This window comes from Charadrius vociferus, unplaced genomic scaffold, assembly GCF_000708025.1.
Source record: "Charadrius vociferus isolate BGI_N301 unplaced genomic scaffold, ASM70802v2 scaffold163, whole genome shotgun sequence".
NCBI lineage: Eukaryota > Metazoa > Chordata > Aves > Charadriiformes > Charadriidae > Charadrius > Charadrius vociferus.
Window position 1 is genome coordinate 14514854 of NW_009648332.1, and position 20294 is coordinate 14535147.

General features: G+C 35.8%; 1 protein-coding gene across 1 annotated transcript in view; it reads right to left on the bottom strand.

Moving 5' to 3' along the window:
* Positions 1-20294, bottom strand: part of HFM1 (HFM1, ATP-dependent DNA helicase homolog (S. cerevisiae)) — a 46884-nt gene that overhangs the window by 20219 nt on the left and 6371 nt on the right. Inside the window, 17 exon segments of the mRNA XM_009884889.1 lie at positions 200-294; positions 1783-1928; positions 4063-4164; positions 4256-4299; positions 5076-5164; positions 5272-5472; positions 5907-6068; positions 6203-6280; positions 6634-6785; positions 9046-9178; positions 11312-11382; positions 13157-13204; positions 14685-14950; positions 15715-15968; positions 15971-16011; positions 17150-17271; positions 17650-17799. Of these exon segments, the coding sequence (XP_009883191.1) occupies positions 200-294; positions 1783-1928; positions 4063-4164; positions 4256-4299; positions 5076-5164; positions 5272-5472; positions 5907-6068; positions 6203-6280; positions 6634-6785; positions 9046-9178; positions 11312-11382; positions 13157-13204; positions 14685-14950; positions 15715-15968; positions 15971-16011; positions 17150-17271; positions 17650-17799 (2154 nt within the window).

Sequence of the window (20294 nt, forward strand, 5' to 3'; positions counted from 1 at the left end):
CTTCTAAAGATGCTTTTAGCTGATAGAACAGAGACTGTTAACTTCTGCTTAGCTTGATTTGATTTTCCTTAAAATTGTCCTAAATTTCTTCTAAATAGACCAAAATAACACCCCAAAGCCCACCTGAAAAAACATATTCTGTAGAAACTATGAAACATTGCTACCATCTGTATAGTCTTATAAAAAAATACTTAGTTACCTGCTCTCTATTATATCAGCACCATTTAACATCTGTATATACTTCTCCCTTGTACTCCAACGAGTCATAATAACTGCTGTAGCTGTAGTGTCAAACTGAAAAATAAAAACACGAACAAAAACTGCTCTCTAGCCCTTAGCAAAAAAAAAATTCAGTTGAATATGCATCATGTATGTGCTGAAAAGATTAAAACTTTTTTCTTAAGATCCTTGTTGAAATGGCTGTTGAATGCCAAGGCTTCTCTCACTCATTTGGGTAGCAAGCAGGACTTGGGATTTCAGCCATTGCTGGCAGGCAGGTTGGCACACCAGCCTATATGTGCTAATGTACATGTAAGAGACATGTCACAAACAACACAAACGTAACAAGGTCAATGACAGTTCACAAGGTCCACAGCTAAGGAAATGATTCCTAACCACAACCACAAAAAATAATTTACTGACACAATTTCTCATTAGTAACCCCCAAACATTAGAAAGTCTTGAATGAACAGTCAAGCCTTTTATAGTAATTTTTTATAATCTTTATCGTCCACTCTCAAGCCACCTCACTTGGATTATTTTGTTTTGGAATGGAAAAAATACTGTTAGACTGATTTGTTGGTTTTTGTACGAGAAGTTTCCTGACTTTTGCATTTTTTAGATCGGATTCGTGTATGTAATACTGAAAGGCAGATCTTGGTAAATATTTCAGGTCTTGACTCAGTAAGTTAAAGTGGCTTAGGATTCTGAGTCACAACTTTAAAAATTTTACTGAATTACAATCTCTAGCAAAAAAAAAACCCCACCCAATCAGTTAAGAAAGCTAGGAATATCGGAATTCCCATAGTAGTTTAGATCTTAGGTCCAGATAAAATACTGTCATGTACACAACATACCACAGTGACTAATATAAGCAGCCTCTGCACGGATGTTGGGTAAGCTATCTCCTGTATTAGGCTTTATCTGTATTTCTAAAAATTAATAGACTTAAAAGTGTAAGATTTAACATAAATGATTCTGAGACTTTAAAGAGGTATAATTAAAATAACCATTTTTAAATCCCTCCCTCCCTTTTTTCAACCAAGGCAATGTGTAAACCCTTTCTAAAACATAGCACTCTTGGCATCAGCAACCTCTTGTGGAAGCAAAACGAATTATAGCTTTTTGAAGGCAGTGTTTCTGACACACACACACCCCCCAACTTCTAACTTAATTAGATGTTTTCTTGTTCCGATGTTATAAGAACAAAAGCACATTGCTCTCTATAATACTCAACATTCCAGAATTTTTATCATGCATTTTATAAATTGTGTGCCAGCTTCCTGCTTTTTCTCTAATCTCCATTCGTTATGTAACCCAAACGTAATCCTTAGATCTTTTTCCACAGCAAGGTGAAGCAGTACTTCTTAGAGGACAATACAAAAGAAACAGATTTCTTTCTCAATTAACAAGTCACTCATAAGTAATTTAACTATCAATAATAACAAACCTTTAATAACCAAATGCTGCAGTGAAATTGTTGGCATTGTAGTTTCTTTGCCAAGAATAGTTTCTACTGATCTGCCTTTAGATAGCATCAATATAATATAGCATTAAACTTACTTGAGGCCTTCCTGCTCTCCCAATCATTTGCAGAATATCAGTTTCACTGTACTCTTGGAACACTCCTCCAACATAGTGCATTGTGGACTTTATAACCACCAGATGTGCAGGTAGATTGACTCCCATAGCTAAGGTGCTAGTAGTAACTACATCAGATTAAAGTATATTGATTGCAAGATGAACACCATTGAAATGTCCGGCAGACATTAAACAAGTAGCAAATAAGTGACTAACTCTTCATTCTTAAAAGCTCTTATTTTCTAGTAAAGTCAGTGGATGTTCTGCACCACAAAAAATTAGACGTAGATTACAGACATGTATTGGCATAACAATTTCTGTGTATCTGATCATCAGCATTCATTTATTATCAAGTATTATTTAACAAATTACATCACAGATATTTTATTGAAACATTTCTTAACATTTAGAGATAATCCAGAATCCAATCCATCTTCAATATAACACACACACACTCTGAAGAAACATTATTTATAGTTCTTCATGGATAGGTATTTCAATACAGCCATGACTTCACCTTGCTTTGCAGTGATCAATATCTTTAAGATCTATTTTTCTCCAAGTCGTCAGTCATTAGCATTGTTTATATCTATGGTACCAAACCAGAATCACCACCAATACTATCACAGTACTTTACCAATATATACTCTCACACAGAAAACACCAGTCAAGTTTGTGGCAAATTATCTCACACTCATGTTTTCTAATTCACTTTCTCTAACGAATATATGAGGTGGCTGTAACTGAACATGGAAACCCAGCTATACAGGCCAACTGATATAACTATTCCATTATGAAAACAAAGAATTAATTTTCCAATTCTTTTTTGAAAGGAATGGAGAACTAAAATTAGAAATTATAGGTGCATCAGGAAAGAAGAATCCAATCTAAACTAAAGGCATAACCACACCATCTTGTGAGAATATTACTGTTTTTCATATTGTTATGGTATGCAAAGTGGGAGATTTGTCACATCAAAATGACCAAACCATAAAAAAGTTGTAAAGAAAGGTTACTTACTAGCGCAATCAGAGCTTCTGTCCATGTATGTGTGTGTATATATATATACACGTATACACACACAGTGAGTATATGTACACTCTGTTTCAAGACCAAAGAATTTTTCCCCTTTGCAGTTATCAGTGAAAGGAGTGTTAAAACTCTACCACGCATCATGCTCATAGACATACGAAGTGGAATACACCCCTCACTCTTTCAGTTTCCCTCAGCTGTAGAATCATAATTCTAGCATCTCAGATGATTCTGAAATATTCATACAAACTATAAATTTCAAAGGACTTAAGTACCAATAAGCAACTTTGCATTCCTTCAGTTACAGTCCACTGAAATGTATGTTCACATTGTGCTCAGCTGTGGCACAGGGTTTCAAAGTTATTTTTGCAAAGAGCAATTGTAGAACCACAGTCTCCTGAGATTTCAGAAATGGCACCACAGTTGGCAAAGCCATACAAAGTGCACCAGGCAGCCATAGTACAGTAGACTGCAGGGATGCAGAGGCTTTTTAATACCATGGACACTGCAACTCTAGCAAGATTGCCAGATTACAGTCAAGGTACCTACCTTAAATTTTCATAGTGAGTCATGACCATTGTGCAGGAAAGAAAAAAATCCATGAATCTTTCAGTGTTGTGTGAACCACACAGACAACTCCCTATAGGGTTTGAATCTTTTTTACAATTAAAAAAAAAAAAAAAAAAAAAAAAAAAAAAAAAAGAAGCTTGGATGAGATGAGACGTATCAAAGAGATACCTTTTCATTTCAGGTAACAGCAGATGGAATATTCCTTAGGAACCTCCCAAACAGTCAAAACACCTTGCATGGGAGTTTGAAAATAGTATCTAAGAAGCACAAATGTAAAAGATCACCCTCAGGGAAGCCCCTGGTGCAAAGGACACAAAGAAAGAAAACATCATGTGAACTATCAGGGAGTTCCACCTCAACAGGATGGCTCAGTGGTATGAAATGGAAATGGACACGGCCAGACCTATACAGGTATATGAGGGAGGATGACCTCCGTGCATGCTGAGGAGAAGAAAAGCTCTGTGGTCCTTAGTAACAGTGCGTATGTATACCCACGAGGTAAAAGTGCATGTGAAACACAAACACACCTTTACCTGGATTTCACAAAGTAATTCCAAAGGTTAAACAAACTACAGAATCATAAAGTATTACCACTTCCAAACTGCAAACTTCTCAGGATACATTAACAACATTTTGACTTTCAAAGTTAAATTTACTTACAAAGTACTGGTAAGTCTCCTACAGCAAAAGCTCCTTCAATTACTTTTCTGTCAGACATCTCCATACCCGCATGATGATAAGCCACACCATACATTAAAAGATCTGATAATGAAATAATTATATCCACCACTTGACTAAGTTTCCTCAAGCAAGTATTCATTCACAGAGCAGAGTAGCAGTAGGTTACATTTACCTCTCAGTTTGGAATCTTTCAATGAATTTGCAGACCTCTGTAATCTATGCAACACACACAAAAAGGTAAAAATGAATACTTCAAGATCACAAAACAGATTCACTAACGTTAGCGGAATATACAAAGATGAAAGTATGTTTTTAAAATGCAAAAATAAAGCTTCACATGAAACTAGATACACCATTACCCCACTAAAGATTGTAAGATGTATTCCTTGATGTGTACCTTTTTTAACATACTTTCCCACAGTTCTACTGCATTTAGGGCTTTTATGGATGTTCTTAGTTTTCAGCTACATGTTAGACTATCAAAAGGACATAGCCTTAGAAGTGTTGTTCACACAAGGCAAAGACGACCATGTTTAAGGTCCAAAATCAGGAAGCAGCTTCTGCAGCTGCCATGACTAGGCAACCCTGAAGTAAATAACAATTAATATGGGTCAGGGCTGTATTTATTAAAGATATCCGATAATGCAAAGACTTTTTACAGCTTAACTTAAAACGCTAGTAAGATCACATCCAATTCAACTATTCATATCTTAATCTTTGCACTACAAGGCCTTATAGGTCCATAGGAATTAACATTTGTATGTTTAGAAAGCAGCTTAATGTTTGCAAAAAATACCCGAAAAAAATCTGAGAAGCAAATAAAACTTCTCAAGAAGAGCGCCAGTTTACCAAAAAGAATGTCAACTGTGATGATGATTTTGTTGCAGACGCTCCTCTGCTAGAAATCGTATTAGCTCAACAACTTTCTTCTCAGATGTCACAGGTTTACTAAAACACAAAAACACATATTAACAACTCAAATATAAAAATACCTTTGTTTCTGTTCTATACTCAGTAGAAATTTAGCATCTTTTGCAAGAACAGAAGCGGCCTGCTGTACTCCTTTTCTTGTTGCACAAAACTATAAATAAGAAAAGATTTTTTTGAATCAACACTTAAATGATTTTTTGAATTAACACTTTTAAGAATGAAACAATTTCGAACATGATGAAAAAAAAGCTATTGTACCACAAGTGCTGGTTTTTGTTCCGAGTATGTTTGTATAATACTAGCTATCTTGTAGTTAAGAGTTAAGTCAAATTTGAATTCTGTCTGATTCTCACTGCAAGGAAAACCAAGAACAATTTTGCGTAGCTTCACTGGTCGTTGATCCTCGTCTATTTTCAGACATACAGCAGGCACCTTACTATCTGAAAGCCATTCTGCAATCTTTAAAAGAGAAGAAATAGAATGGAAATGATAAATTTCTGCTTTTAATCACTCTCTGCTCTAATTGCATCACACAACGATTAACTTAGCTTTTGTCACATGTAAACTATTGAAACATTTGACATTGCTTTTCTCATTAAAATCACAGGTGCTTCTACAGGACCAATATAAATCGTGCTTAAATCTGAAGTCTGTTGTGATTTGTACTTGGAGACAAAAATCACAAACAGAAATCTAAAAATGAAGTATGTCCATATTTTGCAGATAGTTCCATATGGTTGTAGGTCATTTGTTACATTAACATCAACCTCACAGCTGTCTTCAGCTGACAGCTTCAAAATCACAACTTTGTTATCAATCTGGATTTATAACCCAGGTAAATTTTATAAAATACAACTACATTAATTAAAATATAGTTAAAATGTAACACTTACATCTTCAGCATTTGGGATTGTTGCAGAAACAGCTACAAATCTCACGGGAGGAACAGTGTCATGATTCTCTAAAAGACGCCAAAGAGAAGACTGAACAGTCTTCATTCGACTCACTACAACTTCCAGTGTTGCACCACGGCTTTCATCCTTTATAACATGCACCTATTAGGAATTTTAAAAGATTTGCTAAATATTTCTCCAGTTACAATCTATAGAGGTGTTAGGTGTTATATTTTCTAACTTTCCTTTTATCTTCAAGAACAAAACCAGTGCAAATAAAATATAAATTTTCTTACCTCATCAATGAGAAACAGTCGTACAAGCTGGACTATAGAGTTGTCTCTCCACCTTCTAGTCATGCTATCCCATTTTTCCTAGAAGAAAAAACCAACACAACAAAACAACAGAAGGTGAAAGATGTTTTAGAGGCCAACATACACGAAAAGCACGGTACAGGCAGACATGACTACATTTTAATAAACCTTTAAATAAAATCTGTTTAAAAAAAAAAAAGCTAGTGCCATGTATGTTTCATCTGGCACATTATTATATTACTAATTGTTGTTTATATGAACTAATAGTATGTACAGCAGTGTGCAGGCAAACATAAGGACCATAAAATTACTACTTCTTACAAAAAAAGGGAGCAGTCCTAGTAGCATACAATTAATAGACTACTAATGTCTGCCTATTCTAGGTTTTTGTAAGAATTGGGATTGAAACCTACAGGTGTAGTGATAATAATGTCAGCATGATGTACTTCAAATAAATCATCCATCAATGTATCTCCTGTCAGTTCCTTGCAGCTGAGTCCTATAGGTCCAAATTTTTCTTTCCAGTCATCAAAACGCTGACTGCATAGAGCTTTTATTGGAGCCACTAAAAATAACACAAAATAATCAGTTATGTCAGGAAAACCCATTCTTCAACTGTATTGCTAAAGATGCTAAGTGCATACATTTCTAAGATGTCTTCTTGAATTTAATTTCCCTAATTATCAGCTTTGCTCCCAGAACCATGAAGTTTGTAACTTGGTATTATTATCCTTATTATCCATGTGCATAGATCAATGTCGAGCTTTGGGCCCCAGCTCTTCCGTGTCAGCAATCAGAAACAGAACCCTTTAATTAAGATTTTTATGCCCTCTCTTAATCCTGACTTTTTCCTCAATCCCACATGGAAACAATCATTCAGCTATCAAAGGTTTTCTCACAGACAGAAGAAACCAAAGGAAATACATCTTTTCTAATGGAAGATCATACAAATACCAACCTTTTTCCAGTTCAGAAATATTTGAGCACTCTGTATTCAAAGGGGTTATAAATGAGAAACCATTCACAAGCAAGAAATTGAGTCACAGAAGAAATCAAAATCTATCTAAACCAAATGTACATTTAAGTGCAGTCAGGGTCATACTGAGCAGCTAACACAGCAGGTAGCTGCTAATACGGCAGGTAGCATTCTGATGATACCTGCGTCCTCATGAACAGACTCCTAAACCAATCTATTTCTTCCTCCCCCCACCGAGGATACATACTCTAGTTTTGCAGATGGAAGTTGATTTCTAGAAATCAGAATTCTCTACAAGGACTGATACTAGTAACACATGTAAGTCTATATTGGATAGGTAATCTACATGGAAAATGCAGAGATTTAAGTGAAAGAAGTGACCTACACATGATCCGAAACCAGCACTAATAAAATAGACCTTGCAGTGATTATACTCTAGGCTAGTTAGAGCCACTGGAATATGAACCATTTCTGTGTATCAGCTGACAACTGATCCCTAAGATGAAGAGATTTAAAGAACTAGTTTCTGCTTCAGAAAAAGGTGTAAAATCTCATAAGCTTAGTAGTGGCCTATAAAACAGGGAAAATCACTAGCTCCAGAAAACTGATTAAGCCACCAGCAAGTACCTCACAAAAGTACAGAAGTAATAATCCTTCGCTATGCAAGAAGCTAGTGATTGCTCCCAGAACTTCAGCCACCAGTCCTTTGCATCTGTTAAAGTTACTGGGAAACAGCCCTAATTGAGACCACTGCAAGCTAATTCACATATTCAGGGCCACCGACAAACCAGGTAGCGGAGCACACTCTGGCAGTACGTAATCTGATTAACACCTCTGTTTCAACATTTGGAAAACTGACATGTGTCCTCCATCACTGTTGAACCTGGAAATGTCAGCAGATCTAATTCCACCAGCAGGTAACTCCTTCCATACTGAAAGTTCTGACCAGCCAACTTGTATCAATTCTACCAAGGCAATCAAAAACATTACAGTACACTGAAATGCTTCACTTCAAATTGCTGACAGAAACTATAATACATGCCTGTTTATAAAAGATCTGTTTACAATACACAGTAAACTCTAAATCAACACTAGCTTTATTGTAAGAATTTGAACACATTGAAATGAAATAAAAACAATTAAATAAATTAGGCTGAAACTTTTGTAAATATAAAGATTTACCACTAATAGTAAGACTGAAAAATATATCACTGTATGAATGAACTAAAACTGGGACAAAACAACCGATTTAATCTGATTTACATGATATGAACTCAATTCTCCAGGAAGGAAAGTGTAATTGTTGTGCCTATCTTCAAGTATTTTCATTAGTTCCTATATAGATCAATTAAACTCACAAAGACCGCAGCTCTATTGCCTCTGAACTAGTAGACAGAAAGCAACAGTTAGCATGAAACTTTGCCAGGTAAGTGAATATTGGGAAATTTGATCCTCATCTCAGAGCAACACAATCATACGCAAGGTACCACATGATTTCTGGCTCTGCCACTAAGAATTTGTTTTAGTTTTCTTTGCTTCATTCTCCCCTTTCTGTATACATTTTGCCTTCTTAGAGGAAAAATTCTTTACAAGATTTTTTAATATTTATTTGTATAAGGCAATGCTGAACACTACAGTTACACAATGCTGTTAAATACTAATAATAATTACAATGGTATCACAAATAAACAAATCCTAAAAAAAACCCTTTTAAAAGAATAAGGTAGGTCACAATTTCTTAATATATTTAGTTTCTATATTATTAAAGTACTCACTCTGGATTTTCACATTTACAGAATGACATTTTCTACTGCTGTCACCAAAATGTTTAAAGCTGTATAATACTTACTGTAAACAACTTTAATATTTAACCAAGGCAGTGGGGCTTCCATGAGTAATCTGGTAATAGCTAGCTCGAACATCACAGTTTTTCCAGAGCCAGTCGGAGCACAAATCACAAAATTCCTATCTGTGTAAAGAAGCTAGGAAGAATTGCAAAGTAGTAAATATAACACTGCTATCCATTGTACCTATTCATACATTCCAAAAGCATTGTCTAGGGGAAAAAAAACACAAAGAAATTATTATTACATTGATATACACAGTCCTCTAAAAAATTTTGTATTAGATGCGAACTTTCAGTTAGAGCAAAAGAAAGAATATTTTCTGCTAAACATCTGCCACAGAAATGTAAATGAGATACTGTTCATCTAAGGTTATTATGTAATGAAATCTACCATTCTGCAACAAATAAAAAAAACAGTATCTAGCCTTCACTGATGTTAATACAGAATCACTGCCAATGTCCAACTGCAATCAAATGTATCAGAAAGAGGTATTCTGTGCTCAAATTCAAAGTGTAGTTTGTTTTCCTTCTGTAATTCAATCTGCATTCAAAATTCTAACATTGTTGAATACATATCATTTTAACAGAATGTTAAGTTTTCAATAATGATGAAAGCAGGTTTTGTATGACTATGCTTCCTTCCTTCCCCCACGTTCTATTCACCATCCTAGAAGCCAGGTACGTCCATGTCAGGTTCCTTCATTTTCCGCTGACCAGGTTGACTCTACCCTCCTTCCTCCTCCACAGCATCACTCACCCATCATCCCTCCATGCAGCATGCTCTGTGCAGCTTCGTTTCCGTCCTTCCCTACCAAGTCCTCATGAACTCTACTATTCTCTTTCTTTTTTCCTTTTTCTGGCTATTAACGCTCTAAAACTAGTCTATGACTGTTAGGAGCTCACAAGGATTAATAGGAGTCATGTAGTACTTGATTTATAAATAACTGTAGCAATGACTGAGACTGACAGTACTGCTGAACAGTTGCAGGCATTAGCTGTGTTCTTCATCTACCATTCCCAGTTTTCCAATGTTCACAAAAATCAATGAAGTATGAATGCTGTATGAATACCAAATTTTCCCTGATTTTTGTTAAATAATCCTCTGTAACATTCACTGTGAATCAACCAGAGAAGTTCCACCACATGAATGCCTACAGCTAATTTCTTGGAACCAGTGAGTTGCTACCAAGTTGAATTTTGCAAGCTTAGCCAATAAAAAAACCCCACACAGGATAATTATCTTTTTAATAGGCCAATTTCTCTTAATTTTTAACAACATATCATGTCCTACACATGAGTGATAAGCAAAACTTGTCCTTCCTGGTACCTTACCAACAAGTTTATATTCAGAAGTACCCAATACATAAGCCACTAAAAAAATAATTTAAAAACTATTGCCCTGAGAACTCTGTTTTTGCAACTTTCATGAAAGTAAATCTTGCTTACAGCTGTGGTTTTCCATTATTCTAGGAACAAAGAGTCACATAAGATTATTTTACAGGCCAATATGATGTAACTCTCATCAGAAAATAAACATGAATTTGGAAGTAAGGAAAAATACCCAAATCTATGCATAAAACTAAAAATGAAAGGGAAAAAAGCAAAAAAAACAGATTTCTGTATAATTTAAATACAAGATTATTCTGCTCCTGTAATTCTGCTCATTCTTAAAATCTTCCCTTTATAAAACATTACTTAGTGGATAAGAAATTCAAACAAAAACATTTGCAACATCAAAAGTAGCTTAAAAAACATGCTTAGAGATGTTCGTGAATGACATTGGCATTTCCCTTAGAGTTGAATAAAAATTTCAAATGCTCTGTTGAAGATTCTGATGGAACTTGTATCTCCTCTCTGCAATACCTATAATACAATCTTTCTCAAATTGGTTGCTTTCAAAATAAATTTCGGATTTAAAAGAAAAAGCATAGCTGATAAAAAGGGCATGGACAAACATCACTTCTCCAAAAGCACAACCTTCTGTAAAGTTCCGCTTCTCTTAATCTTCCTGTGAAAATCATTAAAAAAATATTACTTATCTGTATACATAAATACACGTATAATTCACATCTTCACACAAATGTATTTGTGAAAAACATTTTAAAAAGTTATTCTGGTCTCTTCTCCCAGGTAAGCACAACTATTCCAGGAAGAGGTTCTAAATATATTACAGTTTTCTAACCCCTTTTGAGTTCTGAATATCAAAGTACCATTTAAAAGCAAACATAAAAAGTACTACCTGTAGCTGCAGCTAACGTTTCATACTTACATCATCCAAAGCTTTAGACTGTGCATAGTTAAAATATGGGAACTCCTTAAAAACACTTCTAAATTGGGTTGCTTGACAGCGTTAAGGAATTGGAAACAATTGAGTGAAAATTATAAAATTTGTTTTAGAACTGTAAATGCATCCTTTTCTTGTAATTTAAATGTAAACTTAAAACATATGCAACCATCTTTCACTGACATAGGCTTGTAAAAAATTATCAAAAAGAGAGCATTTCCTATTCATTTCAGTGGGCAGTCTGGCCCAAACCACAACACTATTAAATGATTTAGCGGCTTTATTTAGATGCTTGATGTGCCATATATTCCATTTCACCAAAAAACCACTACCTATTTGAGATGTCTAAGGATTATACCATTAATCAAGAACCTCCCCTCTGGCATAGGCTTCATGGAATAGCATATAATTATGGAATGTGAAACTGCAAGGGATGAAACCTTTATTCTACACCGCAAACTGAACACAAGAGCAAGCAGAGCACTGCTGTTAGCATATCTAAAGTGTCAATGGTCACATTATATCTGCAATATAACACAAATTAATTAGCATAATATCTTATATCCCATTGTAACATTAGCAAAGAAATTCACCTATGATCTCTTAGTGCTGACAGTGGTTTTAAAGATATTTTCAATTGCTAATATTGTGTATTCTTCAGACAACAACATTCTTATCTAAAATGTGAGTAAGAGGAAAGAGAGCATTGTTACATTGCAAATCCAATGAGCAAGCTGATTCTTGTCTGGACTTGTATTGAAGCCACACAAGCAGACCGACTGTAACCATCCAATCAACCTGAGGATGCGCACAGTCAGACATAAAACCAACAGTAACAAGAACAATGAATTGCTGAGGCCTCAGACTGATGTTACATTAAAAGTCTAAATAAAAAGGAGTGAATCAAGAAAAGTAGTTAAATATAAACATTAAAAAATGGATAAAGATAAGCAAGTAATCTTAAAGAAAATAAGGATTTTTAAAAAAATGCTTCTCTAAAATTACCTCTCTAAACAAGTGATCTATTTTCAAAATGCAGAACATTGACTATCTGTAATTGGCAACATCAGAACAAGTGAGTCCTTACTTATTTTGGAAATTATGACACCTCAAAGCTATTCACATGAATTTAAGTTGCATGAATTCAGACGTTTCCTCTTCCTGGTATTTAACCTACCATTTGACAGGTTACTAGAAACAAAATATGGAAAACAGTGTAAAAAAAAAAAAAGCTTGACAGATATAGATGGATGATTAATTATGTTACACATTCAAGGCAGGGGCAAGAAGGAAAATGATTGTAAAATCTGCTTAAAGAATTGAAATATACTGTGTGCACACTACAACATAAATACAGATCTGTAAGGAATATGTGAAGTTTATTTTCTCCTGATAAAATGGGACAAAAAGTAAGATTCAGTTTTCCTAATAAGCCTAAATACTAATTCACTTCTCTTTTATTTAAAGTGTATGGGGATATATGTGTATATGTGTCTTTGCATATAAAATCTGGCCTGAAATATATTAGGCAAACAAAAAATTTTACATTTTAAAAATAACCAGTTTTGAGGGTAAAATTTGAATGTTTGAAATAAGAATAAATTTTCTTAGCAATGAATGATCTATAAGTTGTCCCATTTTCATTCTAGCTTTGGAAATCCAAAGGGTAAAAACCTATTTATCATTTGATTCCCAGCATTACGTTACAAATCAAAACTATTACAGTGTAATGCATGAGTTCCTATGGCTACAAATTAAACACTATAATTTTGTAAATGTAAAAGCATTGTAATAAAATCAGTAAATCAGATACAGCAAATACAAGGATACGTATTTCTGTGACAGCCCTCAAAATTTCCAATTTTCTTCCTGTAGTTCCTAAAGAAATAAAAGTAGTAAATTTATAAAACCAGATTTGTTTTCAACCAATAACCAGGAAAAATATCTTCCTGGCCCCAAGCTATGTGTTCTGTGAGGATCTGCAAGGCTATAACAAGGTCCAGGTGATATAGAAAGAGCTGACAGGACAGGAAGGACCATCTTGGTGGCCCTTGGCTGAACTCACTCCAGTTTAAGGATGTCACACCAGTATCAGAGGCTCAAAACTTGGGAGTATCTAGACATGGTCTCAAAAGTACCAAAAAGAAGGGGATAATCACTTCCCTCAACTTCCTGGCTTTGTTCCTGTTAACAAAGCCCAGTATGCTGTCAGCGTTCTGCTGGGACATACTGCTTGCTCATGGTCAACATGCTCTTCGCAAAACCCCAGGCACTCTTCTGCAGAGCTGCCCCCAGCCAGTCCATCCCAGGAGAACCCCAGGGGTTCTTCTTCTTTCCAGAGGCAGGACTTGGCATTAATCCCTACTGAATTTCATGAGATCCCTGTCAGCCCCCTCCCTCCAGGACAGACCCTGCAGTAGGCATGCAGAGTGTGACACATTAACTACCACCCTCTGAGCCTGACCATCCAACCATTTTTTTACCCTTGCAGTTGTCCATCCATTCCTAATGTCCTAACTTGTGTACAAGAATGTTGCAGAAGACAGTGTTTCTCAACCATTCTATGAAAAGCTTTGCTGAAATCAAAGTAAATGACATCTACTGCTCTCCCCTCGTCCACAAATCTAGTCACCGTTGCTTAGAAGGCAATCAGACAGGAATCACATTTTCCATTCCTGACCAGCCTCCAAATCCCATCTTAAGCCAAACCTCTGCCCTACAATTTTCTGCTACAACTAATTTCTATTCTGTATTTCTGTAGCAGTTAGCCAGGTATACAAGGTACATTCCACAGACGCAATGAGTCCCTGTCCAAAGAAGCATAAAATATAGAAATAAACCACACGCATTTAAAAACTATTAAAAAAAGAAATTCTAATACAAATATTTTATCATTTCATCAAAATTCTTACCACTTCCCTCCATTTTCCAGGTTTTTGCTATTTAAAATATCTTTCTACAAAGATACAAGTATGAGCTGCATCACAAATAAACATTCCATTTTCAATTTCTGTTTTCAAATGAAGATGACACTATTTACCACATGAAGGGATGAGGCTGCTCTTCAAGTTATTTAGGGGACTGATTTTAAGTGACATTTTCAAAAAGGTCTGTATGACTTGGCACTTTTGAAAATGTGACTCTTCTTCATAAATTGTTTACCCAGCTCATATTAAACAACAACACAACTAAGTTTCATAGAATTGCAATATCTTATATCAAAACGAGCCAATTATTTCTGCTTGAGCTAGTGGGGAAAATGTCCTTCACTCTACCTCAGATCATCCATATCCATTATTATTATATACCAAAGACAGACAGTGGACTATCTTTCTTGAAATAGAGTAATAATAATTACCTGTCATATCCAGAATCTCAGAAGCATTAGAAAATGGTTTCATTTTAATTCCATTTTTAGACGCAATGTCCCCATCATTTACCCCACGCAGAGTAAAATCTGAGTCTTTAGTTATTGGAGCATGATGATTATTTCTCCATAAACCTTCTTTTTTCACTTCTTTCATGTTTTCACTTGTATTTACGTAAGTATCAACTTCTTTCACATCCACAGAACTATCTTTAAACTCTGTATTTTTATATGTATAACCAGACATTTTAAATAAGCTGCAAAAGATCCAGGATTTTCATTACTTCTTGTAATGTTACAGTTTCTCTAATATTTGAAAAATATGCATAGTTTGTATTAGAAGCAGAACTAGTAAGACACAATCGTAAGAAAAGGTTGTATCTAACTTTATTTGATCTGACACTCTTCTACCTGAAGACGACTCTTTAACTTTACTTTTATTCCAGGAAGAACCTGAAAGAATAAACTGCCTGTCCAGATGGGCTCTGAATCCCCATAGCAGATTAACTGTTAATCTCTGCATAATTAAAGACAATAGACACATACAGGTTCTGAGGAATGAGAAGAGCTGGGCACAGAAGAGGAGTTTATCTGTAAAACTTCTCCTCCCAGGCAGCACTGAAATCATGTTGAGAACTGCTCAAGGTATTCCTGGCCGGCTGACCTCTGCTCTGAAAAGCAAGTGATCTTAGCCCTCTTGCTCGTTACCATGTGGATAAAGAACTCAAAATAGTATTTTGAAAAACCTTTGTTATCCAAGAATTTATTTAAAATGAAAGCAACAAACCTCATCCTTACTTTTCTCATAAAAGAGACTGAGCTCAGGACACATTTAATTATAGTACTAAAATACTGCCAACAAGAAACACCTTCTTTCCTTATACTGAAAAGAATTAGTGTCTGGAGCCCTGTTAAAGTATCTTCAATTGAAGGATCCAAAACTCTGCACTTAACAAATGTACCTAAAATAATAATATGATTCTGACAGTTGATAAATTATCAGAATTGACTAGAAACGTACCTTTTTCTTAATGTTGAATGGACACTCTCATCATCACTGCTTTCTGGAAAATTACGTAAGATTTTATTTTGTGAGAAATCTGCACCAGGTTGCTGAGAAACCCCTGTTCCTGTTTTAGATTTACCTTGGTCAGAAGAGAGAAACAATGAAACCATTTTCAGACTTTCAGGCCAAAAGCTATCTGTATCTCTTTCTCCTACACCTAACTGAAGCACTTCTTTTCCAGAGGCTATGCCAAAATGAACAAGTGCTGGCAATCACTATCATTTACTTCCTCAGTGTTACTCTTACACTGTTCTTTTAAGAAAATGACACTATGACCAAGCTTGAAGTGCCTACTACAAACAGCTGTGAGATAAGCCCTGCAATCTCAACAGTCAAAATTTGCCAGTGACATCAGGCTAGTTTCAATCATCTTGGTTAATTATCACATTTTGCAGGGTTAGTTCTCAGTAGGATCAGTGTCCTGATCTGGCTGATCATACAAGCATTGCTGTCAGCAAAAGACAGGCAAGAGCAGAAATAAACAACTGAGTGCAACCAGATTACAGAACAGCTCCATTCCACAGCCTATTAATTTCAGTGTGATCCATCTAGAAACTTAAAATTACAATGGCCTGTTTGTGACATAAACCCAACAGTTCCAATTCTACAAACACCAGAAAGCTTATTTGAATAAGTAGCTCTTAATGGAATTGCTCTTGCACAAAGTAGAAAAAAACCCTTCTGTCTTAACAGTGTAATTCCTAAATAGAGAATACCATAAATCACCAGCACAGCAGCTAAGAAATGCAGAAATCGAGTTGACAGAGATAAAGCAACTTAATTCTTTAAAATAAATGTCCGTAAGGCGATCCCGAATGTCTAAATGGAAGGAATACTCCACTTAGTAGCAATCAATGGCCAGATTCAAATTTGGGCTCCTGAATAACACTTTAAAAACATCCCAAAAGGGAAGAAGAAAGTCAGGTTCATATAAACTCTGCTCCTTGGGTGGGAGACAAGTCATCAGATCCATGTGTTGCATTACACTTTTACATCTGCCACCGTGTTACTACGCCTCATGAAACAATGTGGATGGAGTACCTTACATTTTGATCACACTTCTTACCTTGCCTACTTCTGCACAGTAAAGTTGTAGCCTGTATATGCCCAAAGATGACTGCTAATACTCCAAACACATGTAAGACCATCACTCTCAAATAAAATACATTCTTTGTCTATATTTGCATACCTAGAATATTTCATATTTCACAGCAGTAAAAGAGAGGAGGAATTATCTGTCAAGCTAATTATCTGTTAAGCCATTCAAAATGAATGTCAAATATTATGGCTTAATGGGACTTGGCAGCATTAGGTTTGCAGTTGGACTCAATGATCTTAAAGGCCTTTTCCAACCTAAATGACTCTATGACTCCATTCTATGATATTTTACCCATATCAGTGTTGGCTGTGTTTTTTTCCAGTTCCCTCTGTAACTCCTCTGCAGCTGGAATTTCAGCAATAGCTGGGGCAGGTGCAATACACCAAACCTTAGGCTCTTCATTTTCTAGATACCTATTTTTAACATAAAACGTAAGGTAAAAAGCATTCTTTAAGAACCCTCCACAACTTCTTGCTCAAAATCACCAATTATAAATAACCTACTATTTCTCCTGATAAAAAATATTTTTATTCTATAATTCTTCTTATTTTTAATCACAAGAAATTTAAGAGGCAAAACTTCTAACCTGTATTTCTTATAGCCCTAAGATACACCTGCATCATTCAAACTTCAGTGTGCTTGGAAAAACATTTCAAAGTATGGGTTATGAACCTGGAAATTTCTATTGATAGACAGAAAAGGGAGTTACAAAAAAAAAATAAATTTGCTGTACAATGATTTGGTGCAGAAAAACTTAGGAAACAATCATATATTTAACAATAAAGACTTACCTTTGTCTTGTATCTGGTCTTTCATAAAAGAAATTATCCAATGAAAAGACCACATCTGCAGAGTTGAACATTTTTAGATCAAATGTGAAGTCTCTTATTCTGCAAAAGGCAGCACAGGGAATAGTGACACTGAAATTACTAGAATTGAACCTGTATAACCAATAGAAAGCTTATTAGTTAAAAGTGCCAATAGTTAATTTTGAGATTTTGTTCTTTTAGAGCTCTTGCCTACATTCTTAGTTCTTCTTCAAGAAGAGAATCTCTCTCCTGATAAAATATGGTTCCTATTACTTATGACCAAAAAATCCTGTAGGACAGCACTTTAAACAACCTTTACATTACCATGACATGTCAGGAGGGAAAAAGTGGGTAAGAGTGAAGATCCAGACACAGTTTATGTTAAATTAGTTAATTTCTAAGAATAATGCCAAGATTCTTTTATCCAACTGCAGACTATGTATTATTTTTGTCAGACTGTTTCTGTTCCGATGGAAAAATATGATGTGTTTTATGATCAGACTGTCAATTTTTACAAAATAAAATGATTCTATTATCTCAAAACCCCCAACAACTATTTTAATTTACAAGCAAATCAGATATTTTTTGAATCTACATGGAAATTGCTTACCTGGATAACTAGAGTATGGGCCCAACTCCTTAACGCTGTTAACAGATTTGTTCTGAAACATCAGCAGCAGAGATTATTTCTATATTATTTATCATATACACCAGCTTTAAAAGTACTCCAGTGAATTTAAGTGTTTTTCACTCAGCACCAACTCTAGGCATTAGACACGTTTCTGTGTTTGTGGTGAGAAGTTTGACAGCTCTTAATTTTGCTTAAGGACAACTTTAAAAAGCAAAGATCTCACTAAAAGAACACCACAGAAAGGATTTTATGAGTAAAAAAAAATCTTAGATTCACTGAAACAAGTGGTAAAATACCAAATCAACTTCATTAGAGTTTATTAAACTCAATAAAGACCAAATCTAATGATAAAATAACAAAGCAAAGCTATCTTATTTACCTACAGAGATAAACCAAAGGCGACACTTCTTTTGTACTCCAGCATCTCATTAGTAATATATGAAAAAAATCTTTTAGAGTGCTTTGCAAATAGGATTCAGGTTTACTTAATTACTATATACTGTCAGCTGTGAATCAAAAATTTTGAAAATATTTCTTCCACAGAAGCTGAAGGACTTCAAATATTCCAGAGAAATGTTTCAAATTTAAAACAGAACACATTTCACAATACCAGCAGTATATAGAGCATGTAATCAAAACTGTCTGTGAACACAGTGAAGAAGATCAGTTTTAGAACTTCAAACAAGAAACCTGTCAATGCCCCTTCTTACACTCCTTTTCAGAGTAAGTCTGCAACGCCATTTCTGCCAATATCTGCCACTCCCCCACCACCAGGTTTTGCCACTTTTTCCTTCATACAAATAAACCTAGGATTTAGAAATCACACTAATAAATCTAATGAAGGTGGTTATTTTTGCCACCATGCTTTCACATGCTTTTAATGTCAGTGATCTAAAGCAGTTCTCAAGCCTGGGTATAAGCAGTGGCCGCAGAAAGCAGCTGTCAAGAGTACTATCAAGTTGAAGCTATTCAAGTAGTAATTATCGGTGTTAAGGGCTTATCCAACTGCGTAACCACCATTCCATCAGCTCCAAGGAGCTGCAGCATGAAATGGTTTTCATACCTCAGCTGGGGAATCTTCAATGTATGATTATGCAACTATCATTTAAATAATTTGGATTTTTGATTCCTACCCTTGAGCAGTCTTTGTCACTCCCAATATTTAATCTCCCAGGCCCTTCAGGCCCCCACTCTCTGTACGTCCTTTATTCTTTGACTGGCTCCATTAATTCCAATTGCTTAATAACGTACATAAAAATGATAGTAGATGTCATGGCACAACACTCCTTTATGCCGTTCTGCATTCTTCCACCAGCTTGCTGGCTGTCAGCTGGGTCATCCCCCTCAAAATCCCCAAGAAAAAAAGAAAAACATCTCCAAGATGGACAGGAATTAAAGGGTCTTTTCAATACTCTCAATCCTGTTTGATACCACAGGGAAAACATATATTTGACACAGAATGAGAGAAATGAGTAGGTGTTCGCAGGAGCAGCACAGGTCACTGATTCACACTTATAAAAATGTTTGCCCACCCCTGTATGCAAAGACCTCTTGTGTATCTTTTACAAAACAGCTTACTACAGACTTACTACAAACACTGCATGCCTCAAGTGGTTCTCCTGTGGTTTTATGCACCTTTGCTTTTCACATCCCTCCTAAAACCCAACCCATTCCTCAGACCACTACATTTCACCTCAGTGCTCTCTCCAGGGAGCCCAAGGCGAAGGCAAAAAACCTCAGGGGTGCCGACCCAAATGAACTACAACTGCTTGCTCCTGGCTGTGGACCAGGTGCCCAGAAGGGACAGGGGCCATCCCCACCTCACAGCTCTCCTTCCCCGTTCCTCCGAGTCCTCAGAGCCCCCCTCACAGACAGGCTCTCTCTCCCGGTCTCCTCCCTCGACTGCGGACGGAGAACTTCACAGAGCCGCCTTCACCTCAGTGACAGCGCCGCCCATGACCGCCGCGCAATATGGCGGCAACGGAGCGGCCAAGGC